At 38.7% G+C, this 25361-nt stretch overlaps 1 protein-coding gene across 8 annotated transcripts in view; it reads left to right on the forward strand.

Annotated features, from left to right (window-relative positions):
* Window positions 1-25361, forward strand: part of MAPK10 (mitogen-activated protein kinase 10) — a 157720-nt gene that overhangs the window by 108017 nt on the left and 24342 nt on the right. For 7 of the 8 annotated variants that reach the window (XM_064651670.1, XM_064651675.1, XM_064651677.1 and 4 more), the window contains 2 exons: window positions 21491-21673; window positions 23893-24017. In XM_064651670.1, the coding sequence (XP_064507740.1) occupies window positions 21491-21673; window positions 23893-24017 (308 nt within the window). Of the gene's footprint in view, window positions 1-9163; window positions 9236-21490; window positions 21674-23892; window positions 24018-25361 lie in introns of all 8 variants that reach the window. The other variant, XM_064651669.1, reaches the window with a different exon arrangement.

Consider the following 25361-nt stretch of genomic DNA (forward strand, 5'->3'; position numbering starts at 1 on the left):
TAAAAATGGACTTCCCTTTACTTGCATGAGATCTGTGTCAATTAAACTGTATATCCCTTCCCTCTTGTTCTTCTTGTCTTGAGTGATATTATTTTTGCCACTTCCAGAGTGGTAAAAGCAATATTAGAAAATGAAAACAAAAGAGGAGGTGTCTGCTTAGCCTTCTGTTTATCACAGGCTAAACCAAGACCATGATGGCTTGGAAATGTAAGTGGTGTATATTTTGCCCATGAGAATAAAATGCAGCAGCATAGCATATCTTGCACTTTCAGAAACAAAAAGTCATATTATTTCCAGCAAGTTGGCAGAAAGGCACCATGAAAATCTGGCATCAGCAGAAACCAGCAGTTGGTGTGAAGCAAACCCAGCTTTCATAGACATATAGCCACGGAAATAATAATATTTTTTTTGCTGACTCTTGAGTAATTCCTGTCTTGTCATGTTTGTCAGAGTTAGGTCCTGCCTGTCCTATTTTCACAGCTCTGTTAACTTTCTCTGAAAGCAGAGCCGTGCTCCATAGGCCAGTGAGGATGGAGTTATGCTTCACTAACAGGTAGATGGAGAAACAGCAGGTACCTCCTGTTCTGCTGAGGGGGAAACAGCAGCCTTGAACTGGCTTCCAGTCTTATAGGAATGTGGACTGGAAAGTTATTGGATGCAAAACATGACAGTGAAATAAAAATGTTGGGTTTATTATTAGAAGTCTGATTGGGATTTTAGTTGATAAGCAACTGGAATACATAAAAGGAATGGTTCCAAGGCAAAAGCATAGTTGCATGGTTAATGGGTTGCTCTCCTTTTTCAACAACAAATTATATTTAAAAGTCATGTTCTTCTGCCCATTTATAGAAAAAAATAAATGCCATGTAATTTGAACAATGTTTAAAAAAATCATTCAAACGTAAGATTTACTTAGTTTCTGTCTGGCTGTGACATCACTGTCTCACAACAGCGTCTTATTCAGGGATAGAAATAGAATATTTTTAAAATACCTTTTACCATTTCAATATCAGTTAAAAAGAACAACCAATTTTTTTAGCAAATGCAGCAAACATTGTGTAAATTGTGGGATAGTCCTAATTTTTAAATCATCGGAAATCCCATACCCTGAAATGGAGTGTATGTGGGCCAGGCCGCAATTACTACCCTGTTTTGGGGGTGGATTTTTTCAGGTGAATGGGAAGTTAAAAAAAAAAAAGAAAAAAAAGAAAAAAAAAAGGAATCTGTACCTTCATTTCCAATTCAGTATTCATTTGTTAACCAGTTTGACCCCATGAATGAGTTGTCAGTGTTGGGAAGACTGGTCTGTGTATGGGTCCATATTATTTCCCATCCCTCTGTGGCTGTTGATGAGCAGATCTAGTTTCCCTCTCAGGTACAGGAAGAGCTGGAGAAGCATTTATGCAGCTGCAGGTAAACTTCACAGAAGGACATTACATACTTCTCTTGGGCTACCTAAGACCTTCCAACAGAGGGTTTTCTAGCTGAAAGGCAAGTCTGTATAGAAACAAGAAACATCGGTTCTTTTTAATTATTCAGAAGGCTGTCTACTGTGTGCACTTGCTATCAGTATAAGCTTACTTGTTTCTAGTCTGGAGTAGGAATATTTGTGTATGGCACAGCATACATCTAGGAAAAAATTCACAGCTGCTGCCAAGTTTTATGAAAAGAAAAATTTTAAAAAGTTAATCTTATCTAAACCATCACACTGAGTTACCATTGCGCTCAGGTTCTGCTGACTCGAAATGAAATTTCAGTTTTAAAACATAAATAAGAAATGTTCTCTTTAGTTGTTATAAGAAAACTCTGAAATCTAAATGGACTACAACTGGTTTTCAGACAAACAACAGCCTCCAGTCTCCTGGAGAAGTACCAGGCAAAAATTGCCTAGCAGGTATCTTTATTCCTTGTTATTCAGCTAATGCAGATACTGTCAGGGAGACTTGCTTGTCTCAGACCCTCTTGAGAAAAAATCTGGCTTTCAATCCATTTCCAGGTGGATTTACAGACCAAAATATTCCTGGCAAGTTCTGGTAAGCTTTTGTAGTCCACTTCTGAGTTTTTCACTCAGTGTTTCTTTGATGCTTATTCCACTTTTGCCTCAGTTAAATCAGAAAGAATGAAAGCAACTAAAAACTGCCCAATCTCTTCAATGCCATTGGAAATATGTTAGAATCTCCCAGGGCTTTCCCCAAAGCTGTGTTCAGCTCTAGGTAATAAGGTCTTCAAAATCTCATAAGATTTCAATTTAAGGATTGGAAATGTATTTCTGTTTTTTGTGTGAAGAGAAGGGAAAGTTTAAAATGAATGCTTTCAGATGAGACAGATTTATTAAGATAATGAGCTGCCAAGGCCATGGTGATGTCCTACAGGCACACATGACTTAATGGGGAAAATTACAACATTTCTTTTCAGTGCTGAAAAGGAGCCATGTAGAGGATGGTATTCTAGGAAGTTCATGTGTGAGTCCTTCAGCAGATGAAAGAGAAAACAATGACTTAGTCATAGAAATATATTGTGATAACAGCCAAGCATCTTAAGTTTGGCTAGGCCTGAAATTCTGTGGATAATATGAAAAACAGAATTCCTACTGCAAATAGCTTAGACTCTAAGACAGTCAAAAGAGAAAATACCATTAAGACAACAAGAGGGAGAAATTGCAACTTTATTCTGTGTAATTATCAACGTGCAAAACGGATTGTGAAGAGAAGTCAGCATTAACAGATGAAGTTAATGATTTCTGTGGCCACATTTTCAGAAATTCCTTTACCCACCAGCTGTCTTTGAGACTAGTGGGATTAAGAGATGCTCTCTGACATCTGACAGAGGGTGTTCTGTTGCTTTAGGGAAGCAAATTTTGAATCAAGAAAGTCTTTTAGGAAAAGGTGCTGCCTTTCCACCACTCATTAGCAGAATTTATCTTTGCATTTGAAATAAGACCTGCATTGGGTGTAATCCTAGTGTTTTGAGTGCATGTTGGGTGTTTTCTTGAAGTTTAGTATAATAAAACTTCTGCAATTTTGTTTAGTGCAGTCTGTTGCTTTTCTTGTTCCCGGTAATATTTTCCTAAGGCATGTTTTGCCTTAAAAAAAAAAAAACAAACAACAAAAAAACCCCCAAACCCAACAAAACCCAGAACTGGCAATTAGCACCAGGATTATTTAAAAGATACTATGAAGAACGGCTAGCCTGGCTTTCCAGGTTGGATCAGCTGGTACGTGGTAGCCTTGTGCTTAAGTTCTGTTAGTTATGATGACATTGATGGCTAAGTTTGGATTTTGTTGACCTGGGTGATTCCTCGCTGGTATTTGGTTTCGGACTCAGGATTTTTCTTAAAATTTGTTCATATGAGACCAGGTCTGTCTCAAAGAGACTTCAGAATAGATGTGAGGACAATTTGGTTGTTGCCATTCTTCTCTTTTTTAATTCAGATATGCATACCCTAAGAGTTTATAGAGTTTAATTTGCACCTTAGCATGAGACCCCCTCACACTGTCTGTCATCTCTGTAGCATTTGTAGTGGATCTCAGGTGCTACAATGATGATGATCCATTTCTTTCCCAGCAGTCACCTGAAAGATTTTCAGCATGGGTCTGAACATGCAGGTTCAAATGTGACCAAGTGCTGAGATGTAGATATGTGCTACACCCACTGCTACCTTGTAGGAATTTGAACCAAGGCAAGTTATTTGCCCTTTCAGGAACCTATGAAAACTGGATGGTCTCAAATATTTGGGGGGGGTTTTCTGTGCACTTAAGCAGTTTTTGCTCAATGGCAACTGTGCTAATTTGAGCTGAGTTTCACTGGTACAGTTAAGCAGAGAATTTAGAACTTGTGGGCAAAACACTACTGAATTGCCTTTTGTCAAGAGCCTGTAGGTATTTGGTCAGGATCAAAGTAGAGAACTGAAAGACACTCAAAATCACATATCATTTATCAGATATGAAAATATATAAGTATACTTAAATAATATGCTAATCTGTTTGTACTGTAGCAAGAGAGACTACCTGTGGGTTTCCTGCTGAAAGAGGTAACACAAGTGTACTTAAATGCCCTTTGAGACCTGGGAAGAGATACTTCAAAGTCAAAATGTAAATAGAGGTAAAAAGAGGACCCGAATCTAGCAACTGCAGGATCTGCAAAACATGTTTTAAATGTTACAGTCTGTTAGATGCAGCGTAGTGTGTTTCACATTCCTTGGCAATATTCTCTATAGGTCTCTCTTACTGTAATGATTTTTTTTTTTATATGGTTATATTTAAAAGAAAATGGGAGAAAGGAAAGGGCATGAGTCATTCCATGTGCCTCCACTCATTCTTGAGCTTGCCTCTCAGGATTCCCATGGCCTTTTCTTAATATACACGTGCCTCTTAGTATCCTGTACCGTCCCTTCCAGTACCACTGCAAGCTCTGCTGTTCTGAAAGGAACACTTGAGCATAACTTCCCAAGGGAAAACAGTTATTTTTTTAGCACTTCTTTGGCACTGCAACTTAAGAGCCAACCTCTGAGGGAGAACACAGATGTTATGTGATTCCTACCTCCTTCTGCATTTCTCCAGGTGGGCAAAGCTCCTGCACTGTGGTGGGTTGACCCTGGCTGGATGACAGGTGCCCACCAAAGCCACTCTATCACTTCCCTCCACAACTGGACAGGGGGGAGAAAATATAGTCTCATGAGTTGAGATCAGGACAGAGAGAGATCACTCACCAGTTACTGTCATGGGCAAAACAGACTTGACTAAGGGAAATTAGTTGAATTTATTAGCAAACAAAATCAGAGTTGGATAATGAGAAATAAAACAAATCTTAAAAACACCTTCCCTCCACCTCTCCCTCCTTCCCAGGCTTAACTTTATTCTTCATTCTCTATGTCTTCCACCCCAGTAACACAGGGAGAGGGGGAATGGGGATTATGGTCCCTTCATTACATGTTGTTTCTGCTGCTGCTTCCTCCTCAGGGAGAGGGGTCCTTTCCCTGCTCCAGCATTAGGTCCCTTCTACAGGAGACAGTCCTCCATGAACTTCTCCAGTGTGAGTCCATCCCATGGGCTGCAGTTCTTCATGAACTGCTCCAGTATTGGTCCCTTTCCATGGGGTGCAGTCCTTCAAGCACAGGCTGTGCCAGCATGGGTACCCCATGGGGTCACAAGTCCTGCCAGCAAACCTGCCCCAGAGTGGAATGACACAAAACTGGGAATTTGCTGTGACTTAGCTGGAATTGAGGAAGATAGGGATTTGGTGGCTTTGGGGTTTTTTTAATCCTTTTCAAGTGTTTGAGCCATCTCCACAGCAATCATGACAAGTGCCACACATCACAGACTTTCCTCGGCATTGGCAGTCTGAAGCCTTTGTAGCTGTGGTAGCTGGAACATGTGAAAAAAAAGCAGCTTTGCCCATGTGTTACTAAGAATTACTGAGTATTTTTATAAACTGTATCCTTTTTTTATTGCTTAGGAACAACAATCTGTAAAAACGAGATAACAGTGTCCAGTACAGACTACTGTATTTTTCCTCCTGAAAATTCAAGTAAGGGCCTAGAAATTGTTCTTCAGAGCAGATATTTGTGCAGCTCAACAACAGAGATGAAGGTAAAGAGAGGTCTTGCCCAGCAAGGTGGCTTTCCATTCTAGGAGACTTTGGAGAGAAAAACTCATTGTTGTGACAGGCATACTCAGTTACCTTGACATTTTACTAGAGTTTGCACCTCAGCCATTGGCAAGCGGCATTGTGTGCTAACTATTTTGGCCCACAGTTACACAAATAAAATCAGGTATGATGATTTGCTTCATTAATATGTCTATCACAGTCTTCCCAAGTCAGTTTTGAGGATGCAAACATCTCTTGTCAGCTTGCAGAGGGGCGATTTCTGCATCACTAAAACAGAAGCTATTACAAATGTGTATGTTTGGCATTCTCACTGATGCTCTGGGCAGAAAGTGTGAACTAGCCCATGAGGCTGGGAAAGATAGTAAAGCTCATTCAGCTGTGCCTGCCTCTCTGGTCTCCAGAGTTTCCCATGGCATGCATTTGATGAATTTTAATCTGAATGTCACGATTGCCATTGAATGACAGCTGGAGTTTACTGAGTGCAGAACTGAAGAACCACCTCAGTGTGTTTTACCAGGGGCAGTTACGGATTTTCCTTATGGGATCCCTCTCGTTGTGCTTTGTTAAGCCCCAGAGAACCTGCAGTTTGGCAAGAGGAGAATGCAGAGTTACAAGAGAGGTGTCCATGGAAGGTTGATTTCCATATAGAACATCTTTGGCTGGTTCTACAATTCCTGATCTTTCTGCATCTTTGCTGAGTGGAATCTGGAATCTGGAAGGATGAGCAAGCACTCATTTGTTTCAGGAAATGTGTGAGACTAAAACACAAGAGGCATACATCTCTTGTTAGCGTTCTTCCATCCCAACTTTCCCCTCACTATCTCTCTGATCACCTTCCCTGTGAAGGGCCATGTCAGCAGCCAGACCAAACTGCTTCCCCAGGACACAGGAAGCTTTAGGAGGCAGGGGTCATGTATGTGTGGCAGCAGAACAACTTCTGTTCAGCCTCTCCAAGCTCTATTCAAGCCCCTGGAGAGATTTTGAAGGTTCCTGTGCAGGACAGATTAATTCCTTAAGTGTTTTGCAAGACAACCCTGATGCAATCCCTGTATAGAGTATTTCTCAGCTCTTTGGTTGGGAATCTGAACAAGGAGGTATCCCAGAGAGGAAGAGATTTGCTGTGTGAGTAAAATATTTCCTTTATTGAGGAAGACAGTTGCATATGGTTTCTACTGAGGTGGCTATGCCAGGGAGGCATTTGGTGTCCTTGGAAAGTTTACTCATATTTTGAGGTATATGTACATATTCAAGAATGCGTTTCAGAGCAGCTCTATGCAATAATCTGGTATGTAGAGATTTTGAACAAATTAAAAATCCCCTCATTTTAGTAATCCAGGATAATCTAATGGAGAGTGGGTTTCTCATCAAGGGCTGTGCAAATCTCAGCAGATTCACTTCAGAGAGTCTTAAAAAGTTGTAGGTTTTATTCCTTAACACTGTTTCATGTGATCTTAAAGCAGCAAGGCAAATAGTTGCTAAACTGAAGTTTTACCCAGAACCATGCAGAAGTCTCTGTGACTAGAAGTTAGCCTGCACTTGATAAAAGCTTAGGGATGTTCCATGTCTTGGTGGAGCATTGCCAGTCTTAGTGAATATCTTGTATTTGAAAAAATATCTTGTACCAGATGTAAATTTTTAGTGCTTTGGAGTTGAGTGCAAATGTTTAGAAATTGTGGTGTGCTTGTTTTTTCTGATGCTTGTACGACTAAAATTACTCAGACTACATCTGGATTGGTTATGGACTGAATGAAGCAGAGGATTGAGGCATAGATATCTGTACTGCAGTCCTTTCTGGAGCTTTGCACAGGTCTCAGTGCCTTAAGTGAGACTTCTGACAGCTGCTGCTGTATATGCTGAAACTCCTAACCTCCAACTGACTACTTCTCTTAAACACACAGCTAAACTCTGGGTTCCACTTTGACTTATTTCTAATTGGCTCAGGAGAGAAAAAAGAGGCAGCAGTCAAGAAGGCTCTTCGGACATTGGTTATATTCAGATGTTCACCTTTGCTCCTTCTGATTTGCAAATTTTCCTTCCCAAAACCTCAGGAGTAGCGGAGTATAATCATCTCTGATTTTACACACTTTGCAGTTTAGTAAGTCACTAGTTCAACTTCTGTGTGTGTGCTCTGAAGCAGAGCATAGAGCAGTGATGTCAGAAGGCAGTCTCTGAAAATAAAAAGGAATTAATAACAGACGAACAAACAACTGCTTGCTCTATCTTTTCCTGATATTTTGCATGCCATTTAGCTTGTGATTAAAGCAGCAATAATTTGCATCTCTAGGTCTGCTTATTGCTTCCAAACAAGTAGCCTTTTATTTAGTTTTTTTGGGTTTTTTGTTTATTGATTTATTTGTTTGTAGTGTTTAAGCTTTTCATATGCTAAATAAAGCAACAGGGAACCTTTGACCAAGGCATGTTAAGATTTCCATAGATAGGACGTTTGCTTTCAAAGTCAAATGCACTTTAAATTGTTGCTCAATATGAAATTATAAGAGTAAATTTACCCAAACAGCATGATGCTTTCATATTTTTCCCCACGGTTTCTGGCCCTGAGAGACCAGTCTGTCCCTTTTCTTGCTTCCATGCCCTATGACTTATCATAGAGCAAGGACAGCAGAGGTAATGTGGTTTCATGGTATCACTATGGGGGAAAATGCCACCTTAATCCTGTGCTGGATATAAGGAGTCTGATTTTCACCTTGTGTTCCAGTGTAAATTGTGGTTAGCTTTGTCTGATGATCCAGCTGAACTGCTCTTCTCTGTATGAGATCAATAGTCCCCCAGTTTGCTCTGAGCTTCAGTGCAGAAGGTACAGCTTAGTGCTTCTGTGTCTCAACCGGCCTATTTAGAAATCGCCATTTCCCATCATGGCAAATGGAAATCTTATGAGATTCTCAAGACCCCTGTTATGGACTGCAGGCTTCACTGAGACCTGGGGGAAGTGAGCCAACAGGCTCTAAAGCAAGCATTGTTGAAGTTGAATGATCTCAACAAATTCTATTTATATCCCTGAATAAGAGGTGGATATGTCTTCACAAGGACCCAAGATCCTTTTGTGGCTTCTGGCAGTTCAGCTTCTGAAAATATGCATGGATCTCTGGTAAATGGAATGATAAAGGAAAAACAATTTGCATACCCTTATTGAATACAGAGACCAGCATTCATTTACAAGACAAAGCAACATAAACCTAGGTAATGAATGCAAACGAAAACTTGAAAAAGACAAAATTAATTGGTACATTTTAATTACAAAGTTGTATTATGACACAGTAGCCAGCTGTGGGTCTCACTTGGTTTTCTGTATTTAATAGCATTGTCCTTCATCCACACTGGGGTAAAGAAAAGTGTTGGAGTTGATTTTTCTCAGACCTGCTATGTTGTCATGAAATTTGTATGCTCAGACAGAAAAGCACCCACAAAGAGCGAAAGGCAGGTCCATGTCTGCAGTGTGGGCTGCAGGCACAGTGCTATAGCATGATTGGATAAGTCTTCTCATTTATTTGTTGTTCTGTTCCTGTTTTCTTGTTTACCTTCATTTCATTTTTGTTTTCAGTTGACATGTGGTCAGTAGGGTGCATCATGGGAGAAATGATTAAAGGTGCTGTGTTGTTTCCTGGCACTGATCGTATCCTTCCTAGCAGCTATTTTGGCCTCAGTAGGTACTTCCAACCCTTCCCCTTCCAGCCCTTTCCTGCTAGACTAGTGCTGACATATATCTGTACTGTACCTAAAGAGCTGGGTTAAGTCCCACTGCAAAATCCCTGCAAACCAATATGTCAACAAACCATTACTGCCTCTCAGCAACAGCCTTAGGTGGAAACCGCAGTAAGTATAGCATAAGGAGACGGAAAACAACGTCCTACATGGCTCATCAGAATCACTTTCTGCAGCCAGAGACCGCAGTTTTGTTGTTATGAATGCCTCTTTATTCATTTGGTGGTGGGTGGAAGGGGTGTGTTTCATAAAAGAGGTTTCTTAAAGGTCGTAGCAGGGTAGGCACAAGCCACTGTTTGCTGCAGGATGGCATGTAAGAGGTTCTGCATTTTACATGCATTTCTGCATGTCAGATTAACTCAGACGTGGCTAGTAGAAATGCTTATTTCTTTGTTTGGTTGCTCTGCAAGTGGTATTAAAGTAGAAAAGTAGGAAAATACTTCAATTTGGACACAACTTCTTCTTCCCAAGACTAAAATTGTCATTTGTAGCAATTTAATGACTCAGAAGACTGGGAAATTCTTGAGGAACTTTTGTAGCAGACTTCAGTCTGTCATCCTTTATTTAAGTAAATGTAGCTATTATGTGAAAACAGAATATATTCGTGATATATTCTTGAAGTGATTTATAGATAAGTGCATTAAATCAGTGGACAAGAGGACCAAGCAGACTAGGTATACATGTTTTCCTTAGAGACCATTCTAGATTCAGGACTGAGGCAGCCATATTCTTATTTTATTTGATGCTTTATTAAAACTTCAGTATGTACCTTATTATTTACCAGTTTGTGAAAATGTTTCTTATGCACAACAGCAACAGAGCACGTTTGGTCTAACTCCGGTCATTCATGGTCCGTAGGATTATGAAAATGAGAAATGGAGATGACCTGTGTACAAGTTTTCCTCCTAATCTAAACTCTGTACTTAGAGGAATTTCTGGGCATTATTCATTTTCATGTGACTTTCTCTGAATGTGTGTGCATGTACGCTTATGTGTGTGTGTATACACATATCAATTCAATTCAGTACTTCACTTGTGGCCTCACTCACACTTTAAAGGTTTCAATATTTTGGTCAAAATGTGGGAAAAGTATTATCTGAAGAACATTAAAGAAATGAAAGGAGACAGTTATATCATTAATATTTTCACAGCCCTGTCTAGTGAGATTCTGATTTGTGTTTTGTCCAAAATGCTGGGTGAGCATATGCGTATGAAATGAACAGTACACTCCCCTTGTGTTTTCGTGTGCTCAGGAGCACATATCTTCTGCATATGTGATAGTAAACCTTTCCCTTCTATGTGGTAATGGGAATCATTAGCACCTATTTGTGTTCTGGAAGATTTGGCTCAGGCTGTGCTTGTGTTTCCTGTGAATGTGGAGTGAGACATTTATGTGTAGGGGTTAGCATCCTTCAGTACTTGGAACTGTTTTTATGTTCATAGACTTACATTTTGTAAGGTATCATTTAAAGAAACCCCCAAATAAATACAAAAAGAATTGAATATGTCTTTAAAAGCACTTCAGAAACTGGTTTCTTTGATACAGCTGCATACTTGTTAAAAAGAAAGAGCACAAACCCTCTATAATTAAACCATTGTGTTCTATTATTGCAATAACTCCACAGAAATCATCACTACCAGCTGCTGATGTGTTTGGGATTGGTCTGTAATTGAGTTCACATTCTTCATTTGTATTTATAACACGCTGCTAAACTTGCACTGTGTTTTATATACCACTCTGCTTTTCTTCTGCTGTTCCATGAATGTCTATTCCTTGAACAGAGAATGATGCCGCTGCTTTCTTTCAGGCTGCTGAGCATCCCTCCTCAAAGCCACCTCTTCTCCAAATCCATCCCCCCACCCCTTCCCTGCTGCTGAGCAGCCACCAGCCGGGGTTCAGCACTTCTGGCTCCCCTGCCCATCTGTGCAGCTGAAAACCAGTCAGAAAGCTGCTGAGACTGATGACCTCGTGGCATCTTCCTGACCCCTGCACAGAAAATGCTTAGCATTGCTGTGGAAAGGATTATTTCTTCAGATGAGTTAGGCAGCTGTATAATTCCATCAGCAGAGATTATAAGCCCCAAGAGCTTGAGGGATGTATTTAAGGATGTATTTAAGTGTAGGAGCAAGAGTAACTAGATATCTGCTTCTTTAAAAAAGTTTCCTCTTTGACATAAAATTGATGTAAAATGGGTTAAGACTGGCAGTGTACCAGAATCTGCTATCAGCAATTTTTTCTTAATAGGCAGTGCTTCATTTCACAACCACACTCTGATTTGAAGAGTATTTAATACTAATTTGTGTCAATTTTTATGCATAAATAACTATGAAAAGCAGTTTTGAAGCTGAAAGACTGAATATTCATGAGAAATGCACTGTCAGTCATACATTTGACTGCAAAATTTACTCTTTGCCATTTTCCAGTGGTTAAGGAGTGTAGGTCATTTGATACTGTTACTGTTTACACAACTAAATGGTCCATTCAGCTAACTTAAAAAATTCTGTAGCAAAATCCACAAGCAGAAAAGCAGAAAATGCCTCAAAGTGCAGAATGGAGTGCTTGGCTAGGCTGCAGCTCTGTACCACTCCTGTAATCCATTTGAATTCACTGAAATCACTTGAGTGAAGCTGAGAACAGAACCCACCTCTTCTTTTTTAAACTCCCAATTGTGAAGGATGGTTTGCAGTGTCCAAAATCCTCGTGATCTTTACTGATCCTTGAAATTTTACTGTTTCTCTACCATTTTTGGTGCATGCATATGATGCAGTTAATTGTGAGCTAAAGCCTTATTTTTTTTTTTTCTTAATTTCACATGAAACTTCGTTTCAAGGTTGACAGCAGTAGTTCTGGTTTCAAAAAAAAAACCCCTATTATCATGAAGCTTGGATATGCTTGTGCCTCGAGCAAGGAGAAAATGGCAACATGGTGTGATGTGTTGCCTCAGAAGCAGCATGAAAAGCTGACTGTACCTGTGAGTTGACTTTTGTTCTGTGTGTTCTTCTCAAGATCTTATGAGGGAAACTGTTACTCTTTTCTCATCACTGCATAAGTGATCTGAAGGAGTTGAGAAGGTGCCTTAGTCCTCTGGTGAGCTGTGAAAGTGGTAGTTACACATTTTTTTTTTAAACTGCTGAATGCATTTTGGGCAGACAAGGATGAATGTGCCTTTAGATCCTGTAGCTGGGAAAGCTTAGGGAGACAAGTATATGTTTCAGTACAGAGGTGTGGGGTTAGCATGATGTCAGCTTCTCTTGGTATAAACCACAGGTGTCTGCAAAAGGTATCACACAGCCTTATTCTGCAACTGCAGTCACGCTGTGCAGGTCAGAGAGATTGGGGCACAGAGGTTTTATGCACAGTTTTATGATTCATTTAGGAGGTATTTAGTAATGCTGATGCATTACCTACCTCTAGGCTGGGTACATCATCATCATTGTGCATCCAGCTGGACACGTTACAAAGCCAGAAGTGCACCACCACAGAAGGTTCTAAAAGGCTAGAAACAGAGAGGAATACTACTAGTAGATACTGGAATAGTGAGGAGATGTTCATGTTTTCTTGTGCTTGGGGATTGCCAGCTCTTGTGCTGCATGGAAAATGTCCTTAAAGATGTGCCAGCTCTGTTGTGCCCCCTTGACCCTGAGAGCTGCTTCCTAGGGGCCCAATTGACTATCTCCTTGAAGAACTGGAAGTTAGTTTTCCAAAATTCAGGATCCTGACTTTACTCTTGGCCTGACACATATCCCTCAGGACTGCAAGTTCCACGAGATCACTGCAGCCCAGGCCACCTTCAATGGACTTCAGTGGTGTCTTGGCAGTGCTGGGTTAGCGGTTGGATTTGATAATCCTAAATGCCTTTTCCAACATAAAAAATTCTACGATTCTATGGAATTTCTCTTAGAAGTCACTAGGCATCAGTCTTACCAGAGCTCTTTTGAAATTTTCAGCCAGTGCCAGGTGCAGCAGCAGATGTGTTTGTAGAGGAAGTTCTCCAGCCATCAACAGATTTGATGAGCTGCTGAATAAATACTGGGCAGAACTTCAAAACCATATTATGGAATTCAGAAGATAAACAGGGCTCAGGAAGGGCAACTAAATTTCAGAAGACAGCCAAGATCATTAAAGATTCTCACAGTCAGAGTCAAAATTCACTCCTTCAGACCTTGTGTTGAGACCAGTTCTCTGAAATTCAGGAATATGACCAGTGTGAGATGAAGAAAATAGACAGAAACATCAGCATCCTTGAAGGACTTTTTTTAATCTATACTGATGGCCATTTCATTTCAACAAAAACAAAACCATTTTTTTCGAGACCCATATTCTGAAACACTAGTTGTTCACTTTTTTATAGACTCTTTTCAAGCATAGAGGTAGTTCACTTACAAACTTCACATCAAACTGAATTACTGGTGAAATGCAGAGTGGCAAAATTTAGGTAGTTTTCTGAAAATACTTTTGATTATACATATTTTGCCTAATAACTTTGTCTTGGGTTCCACAAACAAATGCTGCTGTATTGAGTCAGAATGATCTACAAAGAACTCTTAGATGATGCGCTGTAGCTGGTCCAGCTCTATGTGTACACAAGTCATTATAGCATCGACTACAATCTCTTTTTAGAGGTGGGTTTATACTTTCTAGGATGAATGGAAAATTATTTTTGTGGGCACCAGAGAAGATCTCAATAACTACCATAAGGCTTTCTCTGCTTTATGCAGAAGATGCAGGGCCTGTTCTGACTACATAAGAAGAGAAGAGGTTATTGGAAACTGTTGTAGCAAACGTTTTAAAAACAAATTTCTTGGCACATTTTCTTTGTCGAGAAATCTGAACTGATGAGAAATGACACAGAAACTGCAGAAATTTTGCATGAAAGTCTAATGTAGTCTTACCTGGTCGAACTAGTACAGAGTTCTTGGTTACAACAGTAAGCAAAATAGTATTTTGTATTTTCCAGAGTATTATTTGCATTAGAAATCATAAACTACGTAGGAAAAGCAGATTTGTGTATTTGAACAAAAAATTAATTCTGCTTTAAATTTGAGATGAGAATGATGCTCTGTTTGAAAAGTAATTTTTTTGGTGTGTTTTTCTTTAATGAGCATCCATTCTCAATGGCCAGTGATTCTATACTGAAACAGAGATCTCATGGAGAAACCACCAAAAAAAAAAGAGTGCCCAGGCTGAGAAAAACCATTCCCAATACTTGTAGAGTACTACTAAATGGACGAGAGATGGTCCATTGTCTACTCAATTCCATTCAATACAGCAGTGGAACTCTGCTAGAAATGGTTGTACTAAACACAAATTGTTTGAACTTTGACAATGTGCTAGCAGCTTATAATTTTATTTTTGAAAAGCTACCATCTGTATGCAAATATAAGGAAAATGAGAACACACTTGCTCATATCCAGTAATGTAAATCAGTTCATGCATTTTCAAGGAAGTATGCTATAGAGGAGATAGCTGTCAAGACCAAATGCTATGCAGCCACATTTTCAATCACTTCACCAGAAGAACAGTTTGAGACCTACAGAAGACACCACATTTTATAAATCCTGAATATGTAGCATTGCTGAAGCAAGTCTTCATGGGATGGGTATCTAAGTATTCTTCATCTGAAATGGTCTTAATAAGTTTCCTATTACAGGAAGTTATCTTTTTGACAACTGACCTATTGCATATATTTTCACATGAAGCTTTTTTATTTTCCTTCTTATTTAACCTTTTCTCTTTGCTGACTTTCCATCCTTTGAGTAATGTGTGGTACTTTTGCTTCTTGGAAGTCAGAGGAAATGTAGAGATAGAACTGATGTAAAAGACTGGGAGAGTAAGACTGAGCTGCAGGTTGCTAGAGTTGACTCAGCTGATATAGACTGATAGGCAGATGAATATATAGAAAGATGCATGCAGCTGAGTATTCTTGCAGAACTTCAAGGCCAACATTTGACTTCTGTTAAACACTGTGAAGTTGAGTAATCATGAACTGTAAGAAAAACTTGTTCGGAAAGGACAAAAAGAGCTTTTGAATAATTACACAGATGAAAACACAGAATGGTTCTGTTTTATTGTGATTGAGAAATAGGAGCAACCCTACAGTTTCCAGGAACTTGTTTACTATGGTTTGTGCTTGAGGAGTCCAGTTTTTGATTTCATATCCAAATTGTTGCAGATACATCTGAGATAGAGAAGCAAACTGTGTTCTTGGAAGCACTGATCAAACCCATATCAACTTCACTGACAAGAACAAGAGAAACACTTATTTTAGGATTCTGCTCTATCACTCAGATCCTACTTCCTATACAGACTCCTATGAGGCTCTTATAAATGCTTGTAACCTTGGAATACTCATAAATTCTAACACTTGTGGATACCCCTTCCCTGGAAGTGTTCAAGGCCGGGTTGGATGGGACTCTGAGCAATGTGACCTAGTGGAAGGTGTCCCTGCCCATGGCAAGGGGGTTGGAACTAGGTCGTCTTTAAGGTCCCTTCCAACCCAAGATGTATGATTCTGTGATTTGCTTGCTGCTGTGTAAGCACAGATGGTCAGTAACTGAATGAAATGCCAGCTAAAAAACGATAGTGTTTGAAAATTTTAGTTAAAATGTTGTCATAAATGTGCACCTGAAAAGTTAATGACAGCTGCACAACTAATACCACTATCTCCTAACTTCTGAATGATCAGTGGTAGTTTTCTGACGTCATTTTATTTGTGCTACACATTATTTTTATTATCACCACATGTTCTATTATAGAATATAAATAGCAACTACTATTCGAATTGCACAGTGTTTTCTGTTACATTCTAATTTTTTACAAATGCCACATTCTTCTCAAAGTGTTCACCCAGAAAATGCTCTGCATTTACTGTCTTGTCAGATGGTAGCATTTGTAAATGTAAAGTCTTTGTGAATTGTGTTGAGATCAGTATGTAAATTGTGGGACTGTGGAAAAAATATGAATGTGACACTGATGTCTCCCACAGTGAAACTACTTAGTTCTTTTGTTTTTTAACTGTCTTATTTTAGAAAGAAAGGTCCAATTAAAAAAAAAAAATTAGTTGAGCTATCAGCTTTGCAGTTGGTGCCACAATTTGGTCTTTGGGAGGGAAAAATACAAAGCTGTTCATAGCAATTATTCTAATTTTGTTGAGTTAGTGGCATAAAAAAAATTGCCTGAAGCAGTGCAATTCTTGTTCTTGTTGGTGGAATGTGCAGATTTAAGGAGAAAATTATTAGAAATGTGGTTCCCTCAAGATTTTGAGATTGAAAAGAGATGAAATGTCTGTCTGTCTGTTACAAAGGAAACGCCCCGTGTCAGTTTTGGTTTTGTTATGCCTACCTTAAAAAAAGCAAGATTTGATATGCCCTAGTTCTATCTCCAGAAGCAGCACGTTTAGCCAGAAAGAGTAAAACTTGTGCTCCAGTGGAGTTAAACTTGTGCAGAACTGCTGATTAATAGGTGAAGAAAGTGCAGTCCCGTGTGCTGGGCAGGGAAGCATGGTTCCCCATCATCACCACCACTGTCCAGCACAATTCCAACAGCTCTGTTATAAGCAAGTATTTTTACAGAATTTCTAGTGTTTTCCACATCACAGTCCCTAGATACTGCTTGAGGAAGATTTTTGAAACAGGCTCCGTTTTCAGGAGAAGCGAACGATTCCATGAAGTTATTTGTATCACAGTACAACTAAAACATGCTATGGCAAACATCAACCCCTCATGCAAAACCTTTTTGTTGAACATAACAAAATATAATCCTTCAGTCAAAAAAACCCACTATGATTTAAAAAGATGTAACATGAGAAGAAAAAAGAAAAATTATTGTTATTCGGAGGCTAGGCAGCTTAGGTACAAAGACAGTAATTTGCTGTTTAAATTTCATTTTTTTTACTATCAAGCTATTACTTTGTACTCTGTAGAAATGCTTTTAATATGTTCTGATTGAGACCAAGAAGTATTGCAAATTTTCTCTTATAGGCAAGCTCCATTACCTTATAGATTGGAAACCTGCAGAAATATCATTTATCTGAACTTTGCAGGCCAACTGGGTGAACAAAATGCTGGTCCTTAATTCACACTTTTGAAATACATTGCATCAATGCACACAGAAACATAAATACCGATAAACTTTCAGCCAGTACCTCTAAATAGATGACTTTATTGTGGAATCTTATTTTTCCAATGGAAACATTTTCTTCTTAATTCAAAATATTATTTTCCCTTTAGAAATTTTATGCCTTTGCTTTAGAAAAATATGTCACTTAATCTGCAGTTCAGCTTCTGGTTATTTTCCAGGTAAATAATCGAATATTTAGAAAGCAAAGGAAGAACAATCCTTAGGACAGTATAAGAGTGCAAAGAGCTTGGTGAGCTTGGAGCAACCTGAGGCCTCAATGATAAATCTTCATTCAAAAGATACACATTTCAGAAATGTTTTCTTAAATCTTTGCAGTAACTCTGTATGGCCACCTTAGTGTTAGTACAAATGTTACAGTGCTAGTGCCAGAGGCAGGCTAATAAACCCAGGTTAGATCCCCTCTTGAGTCTTAAATTATCCAGATGCTATTGTGAATAGTTGACACATTTTCCTTGATCCTGCTTGGGGCAAGGGACAGCTGAGGTGATTCAAATAGCTTTAAAGTAGACATTTCATAATTTCCCAGAGCTCTGGGTTGTAATTATTTCCAACTTTCAGTCTGTCCAGCATCTGTTTAATTTCAAGGGGAAAAACAGAATCTTCTATTTTTCTTCTTCAATTTTTTTTTTTTTCACTCAAATATGGGTTAGTCTTTTTTTGACCTGGGAAATTTCTGTCAGAGTTATGAGTTCACTAACTTGTAGTTACCATTTTTTCAATTGATGTGCAAATAACATCTATAGTTACAATCTCTCACTGGTTAATGTAACCTACAGTAGATTTTGATTCACATTAGGACTGTTCTATATATTTTCTATATATTTTTTCATTTGTTCCCTGAAGAATTGCTGAAGCTAATTCTAACTGCCAGCTAGAGAAAGCTGCTTATCTTTGCTTCAATATGTGGACCTCAGATTTTTTTCAAGACTTTCCTTTTTTTTAATCTTGTACCATGGTGGGTACAACTTCTCATCATTGGGTTTACCACAGATACATCACAAACGGTGACTGTGTAAAATGTTACAGTGAAAGGGAGCTGGACCAGTATTTGGCAAGGATGTTATTACATATATTGGATCATGTATTGGATCTTAGAATATAATTCCCTGATAGTAAGGTTTAGGCAATTGGAGAAACATTACTAGAGAGAAAATCTGTGTGTCCATCTGACTAAAAAATGATCTGTCTCTACCTGCTTTCGCTGGCCATGGTTTTGTTATTGATATTAATAGGACCAAAACAAGTCCTGAGTGCTCCATCATGTCAGTCTGTGTGTGTGTGTGTGTGTGTGTGTGTGTATAAATATATATGAATGTATTTTATTTAAGAGTTTTGGCAGTATATGAGCAATATAAGTCAGAAATAATACAGTAAAGAAGCATGATTATCCATTCAGATCATTCAGTTACTCAAAACCAATCCCTGAAGTTGCTGTGACATAAAGCCTGACCTTTTGGCTCCTGGTGCAAGCCAGGGCTGCAAAAGCTCCAGTGCTGTCCTCCTGCAAAACAAGTCTAGTCAAGGAGTGTAATATGGTGGCTCTGCCAGCTTCCCTTGGCTTTGGCTCTTGTTTTTGCACTGATGACTCCCTCTCTTAAAATCTTCCAGTTGTGGGTGGTAGTTCACTTGTCTGTTGTTTCTTAGTGAGAGCCTTTCTGTCAGCTTAGAAGAAATGTGTGCAGTGGGCACTGGGCCATTTTCTAAGGATTTTCCTTCTCCCCTCTCTGTCACTGTTGTCAGTGGTTCCCACCATGTAGGCCCTATTCTGGGAACTTGTACTCTTTTTTCCTTATTACTCATGTCTAGAGCATCTTATTACATCTTCCCCCTGAGCATGTCCAAGTCCCATGAAATTTGGTAATCCCACAGAGCTTTTTTTTAGTTTTTTGGCCTTCATGAAATGCCTGAGCAATGGTTAACCTGCTCTGTACAAGTGTAAGCCTCTGATGACTGCTTTGAAACAAGTCCTGAAGCAAGCCCTCACTCTTTATCAAATGGCCTTCAGTCAATCTGCACAAGTAATGCTTCCAGTGATGATTTTATAGCTTGACTTTCTCACCCATTTAGCTTCTCCTGGCACAACTAACGGCATCTGTTTTTCTGTATTCTCTGTTCTTTTCTGCAAAGCATTTATACACTCCGTATTCCGAAGTTGCTCAGAAAGGCCTGCTTCTGAAATAGTCCAGCCAGCAGTCACTGAGGTGTTTTAACTTGAATACAAGTTTAAAATGTCAAACCACTTTATTTTTTTAAAAAAATGTTTAATGAAATATTCCGGCTACTCTTTGAGCAGCTGTAGTCTTGGATAACTTTAGTGTTGTTGCAATTCTTTGATTTTCTGTTGAGAAAAACATATTTTTCGTGGACAATATGAGTTAAACTACATACAATCTATGTAGTGTGTGTGTGGGAGGTTTTTTTCCTACATAAATCTTTGCTTTCGTTAAAAAAATAACAGTTATTCAGAAAAATCTTTACAAACCACTGCTGTTTCTAGCAACCTTTTTCAGTTGAAAATAAAACCGTTTAAAACACTGTTTTGGAATTCTTAAAGCACATGACTAAATAATTTTCATTCCTTTAAACACTTTTGATTAGTAAACCTGAAATTTTTAAATTAATTATTTGATTTTTGTTCAAATAGGACAGTTAAGGGGAATCCATATTAAGCCTATCTTTACTTTTCAAAGTATGTGAAAATACTGTTTCCTTTTCCCTAAAATAAAACACTTTTTTTTTTCAATCTGAAATTGCTACTGCAACCAAGAGCTGGATTTGGCTTAACTTTATTTTTTTCTTTTTATTTTCATTCTGTTGATCTGATTTCTTTCCTAGATTGTGAGGAACTGTCTTTAGTATTTGCAAGACTTCACACTTATGACATTCATAACAATAATAACTTAGAAGAATAATTTTTTTAAAAAAATCTCTGTGCTGAAATGCTTTGAATGTTTGTATTTTAAAAGCCTTTTCTTTCCAGTATGTACTTAACCAAACTTCCTTAATCATATATCTTAGGATCAATGGCTGCATGTACTCCCTTTTTTTCCATGTTGTTTCCATCAGATTCTTAGCTCTGTGAAATAGGCAGTGTGATGCAGAGATGGTACTGATAATTTGCACGCTAATTTGTACGATAATTTACGTGTTTTTTTGGCACAGTAAGTCTTGTTCTGAACATGGCTGGAAGACCTACATAACACCTATCAGATGCCTAGTTGTTATCTCAAGAAAACTAAAAAATCAACACCAGAACAACAAAAAAGCTCAGTACAAAATGCCTGTAATACAGTTTCTTTTTAAGCATTAGAGCCTGTTTCTTAATAGTCAGTATCAGTCTAACAATGTAGATGTCTTGTTTTCAGTTAAAGAGAAACATCTGCCTACACCTGTGCATCATTTTTCTACAGAAAATGAGTCCCAGCACATTCTTATAAAATCAAACAAAAATTTTTGTGGGGTTGCTGGTTTGCTGGTATCAGAAAAATTAGCACCAATGAAGTTACTGGAGAGAGTAAACACACAAGTGCGAAGCAGATGAGTTGGGGGTGACTTTTGTCCTGTGCAGAACTTCTTTAACCCAGCTGGGTCTCACTCTCTACAGACTGAACAGAAAGGACAGGTGCACAGAAGAACATGTTGTTCTTCCAGGCTGCACTTGTGTGGTCAAAGTGACACAGTGGCAATCACCTGCATGTAAAAAAAGAGAGTGCAAGGCATTGGATTTCAAGTTTTAAAAAAACAGTAACAGGCATTGACCCAAAGAGAGGAAGCTGTGTGTTTTCCTGTAGTGGTGGTGGTGGCCTTAGGATTGCACAATGCCCTCAAGTAAGTGTTGTTGTGCGAGAGAGTTTTCCCCTTTGCAGGCTGTAGGACCTGGAGGCATAGTGAGAACGAAAGGTAGTGACTGTAAAGATGTCATGAAGAGAACTAAACACCTCTGAGGGTTCTCAGAGAACACAAGCAGAAATGTCAGGAGACTACACTGGGGTTTGCATTTTGTTTCCCTTAACTACTGGTGTTCAGATATTGATCAGTGGAATAAAGTTATTGAGCAGCTGGGAACACCCTGTCCAGAATTTATGAAGAAGCTGCAGCCGACAGTACGGAACTACGTTGAGAACAGACCCAAGTATGCTGGCCTCACTTTCCCCAAACTTTTCCCAGACTCTCTCTTCCCAGCTGACTCGGAACACAACAAACTCAAAGGTATGTCTGAAAAGGGATGTGGTTCACATGCAACAGCTACAGTGCAATGAAGGATTTTTCCAATTTTTCTTCTGTCTAGTTGCACTCCCATTTAATGCAGTTAATTGCAGGGACAAATGACTGCATGAGTTTTGTTCAGCTGAGAGGCTTTTGGAAATGATTTTTGGAGATCCTGGTGCTTGGGCAGCCAAGGGAACTTAATCACTGAAGCATTGAGCTTATCCCCGTGGTGTTCCGTGTGATGATTCTGTAACATGAGGAACTGAGATGTTCCTGTATTCTTATTCTTGAACTTGTGATACAAAGGAGCAGTAAAACTTCTATTGGAAGATCTCAGAATTTGCACTGGTTTTTTTCAGGTGTAAAATACCAGATCAGCCAGATGCCTGCCCCATAGCTCTACCTTTACTAGAAAATAGAAAGATATTAGTAACGTCAGCCAAAATGATGTAGCTGAGGTTTAATATCCACTATGAGTGGATTTCTTCTTTCGAACAAATGCTGTGGGTCAGTTACCATACGTGAACGAGAAAACTTAATTACAGTGTGACTACATATGTCCTGCATAAGAAAAGTTACAATGATTTTAATCATACATTGAAGTCCTTTTTAGCTGAACAGGGCATTGACCTTCAATTAGAAAGAGCGATTAATGTGTGTTTAGTGTAGAAAGGATTTCTCGCCACAGCTCTGGACCCCCTGCAAACTTGTGCTGTGTATCAGTTGTGCACCACCCGGCTACTTGGAGCCACCTCCTACAGTGGCATGGAACGGTTTTCAATTGCTTGCAATTTGCATGTCATTACATGGCCCAGAATTTTCTTCCAATTAACAACTATTTCATAGCCAAGCTGCTGTCTTGGCTCTGGGAGCAAAGTGAAAGGTCTGAGCAGATGCTTTTGGATACGCAGAATTGCATACTCCTACTACAACACAATTGAATAATGGAATTTTTCTGGGTTTGCAGTTAATGAATAGAAATGACTGTCAAACAGTGCTGTTATCTTTTGGATACAGAAAGTACATACATTTAGGCATAATGAATGCCAGTTTTTAAGGTATAGTCACAGAACAAGAAACAGTACATTAGAAAAAAAACCTGCTTGTGCAGCATTGTATCATCCCATGCTCTGCCCAAATATTTCACCATAATGTAATGTTAGTGGTTTAATTAGATCTCACTTTTACTCACCCATGTGGGATGAGATACCTAATAATATTTTTGCACTTATTGCTCTTTACAATTTTTTTTAATTTCACTGTCTTTTTCATTTACACAGCAAATAATTTTGAGCATCAGAGTTTAGAACGCATGTATCATAATAAGAGAAATATATGTTGTCATAATTTTTTTACATGTGTCTAGGTGGTATTGTATTTGTTACAAACTCCAGATAGTAAAAAAACATTTGTGTCATACAAGGATGAGTTTGTGGCCTGACAGGCACAATGGGATATATTATCACATAAAATAAATCAGTGCTGCGACTTAAAACTCAATGTGTGTAGATATATAGATATATATACTCACACACACACACATATATAGATATGTAGTGGAGGAGGATGTGTCCCACTAATTTAAACTTTGTTATGCAGGACAAACAAGACTTAAGCAGTTCCAAGGCACTTCCGTACCACTGTGTGTTGATCCAAGGCTACAGATTTAAGTTATTGCTTCTAATGGAGTACCCTAAGATTAGCCTAGTATCTCTACTTTAAAATATGTAATTTTAATGGATGAAAAAAGCTAGCTGAAAAATTTTAGAACATTTTTAAACATAGAGAAGTTTAGATGTTTTTCTGAGCCAGTGTAAGAGTACCTGTAAGTATCAGGCTTTAATTTGGTAATGCCATGATTTTAGACTTCATTATGCTAACTTTGGTTCTCAGATCTTGGTAATAATCACAAATACATCAAGCCATTTTTCTTGGGTATGTTATTCAGCCCTCTACATGGAATGTGCCTACATGTAAAATCTCACTGAAGCTTGTTAGGGAACTTACAGTGCGCAGCCCTGATGTTGGCACCTTCCTGAAGAATCCAACCTGAAATGATTACTGAAGAACATTTGTTGTAAGAAGGCAAGGGTGCAGAATTACATACAAACAATCTCTAAAAGGGTTGTGCCATTGTTATTTTCCCAACCCAATTAACCCTCCTCTGGAGGCAGTGATTATATTGTACTAACACTGTTTCTCTGATTTCATTGTTCTAGCCAGCCAAGCCAGGGACCTTTTATCAAAGATGCTGGTCATTGATCCGGCCAAGAGAATATCAGTAGATGAAGCCTTACAGCATCCATACATTAATGTTTGGTATGACCCAGCAGAAGTGGAGGCGGTAAGTGAGGCGGGACTCTCTACTTCAGGCTGCTAAATGCAAATGTGATTCATAGATTCCTGCTGCTTTACAGCAGCATGATAAGGAGTATGCTATAAAGAAACGATGTTGTGACTGTGGTGATCTTGGGATTTATGTGAAATGAGATCTGTAGGGACAGGATATCTTTCTTTTTAGATTAACTGATAATAGATGGGAGAAGCAAAAACACTTCAAGCATATGAAGCCATTTTCTGCTTTCTTCTGGACAAGATGAAGAAAGGATTTTGAACCCAGTATCTCATCTGTTTTTTATAGTTATAGAACTCAATCTGGCAGAAGATACTATCTTTCTCTCTAAACCTTTCCTTGTGGAAAATAGCAAACATCACTTTCTATGTTTGTGTTCAAGGATATATGTGGAGAGGAGGAGAATGAAACAAAACAATACAAAATCCTGAAGTCAGCATTGAGAAAAATCTTAGCAGACATAAATTCTTTCTTAAAATGAAGCAGGGATTCATTTGTTTTCCTGGGCTACAGTTCAATGTACAGTATCATGTACACTGGATGCAAACAGAATGGAATTTTCCTTATAATCCTGTTATGCTCTAGACACTTCTCTGTACACCTTGGTGAGGCCGGTGTTGACAGGAATAAGTGCAATCTGTCAGCACATCAATGACATGGTATAATAGGTATAGGTATAAATACAGAGGTGCTCTATAATACTGTGCATGAAATGTAGAAAAACAGAGCTCAGTATTTCAACAGGTTTAGAAATCTTAATCACAGTAGGAATTGAAGACCTTGCAAAATGAAATCACTGCTGTTTAGTGATGTGCTCCAGTTAAGTCTGTGTTCTTGAAAGTGTAGTAAACTTCAAAACTAAATAGAATGCACAAACCCCCACCAAATTTAAAGCACATGGGATTTTTGCAGAGGATGTTACTTATCAGTGCTTTATAGGGCTTGGTTCTGCTATTTAGAGAATCTTTAGTTTGTGTCCTCTTTAGTTTTCTTGAAGAAAAAGGTTTGTAAGTCTAAAGATTTGATACCCTGCAATATTTTACCCCCGGTACATACATTTTATTTTCACATCCCTTTGGAATTGCCAGACATCTCATTTCATTGCCAGACACTTTTATTGTATTTCCTTGCATTTCTTAACTCAGTTTTAGGAACTACTCTTGATGTCAGAGCTGAGAATTGGCTCCCTCTATAGGTATGCTTTGCCTGTGAATTTAACTTCTGATGGAGAACAGGAAGGGAGTTTGGGTACAGTCGATATCTTATTGTAATGATTTGCCCAATTTCCAAATGTGTGCTCTTAGTTGTACTTCAGGTTGAAGTAGAGGTTGAATT

The sequence above is a fragment of the Pseudopipra pipra genome, chromosome 4, assembly GCF_036250125.1.
Source record: "Pseudopipra pipra isolate bDixPip1 chromosome 4, bDixPip1.hap1, whole genome shotgun sequence".
Lineage (NCBI taxonomy): Eukaryota > Metazoa > Chordata > Aves > Passeriformes > Pipridae > Pseudopipra > Pseudopipra pipra.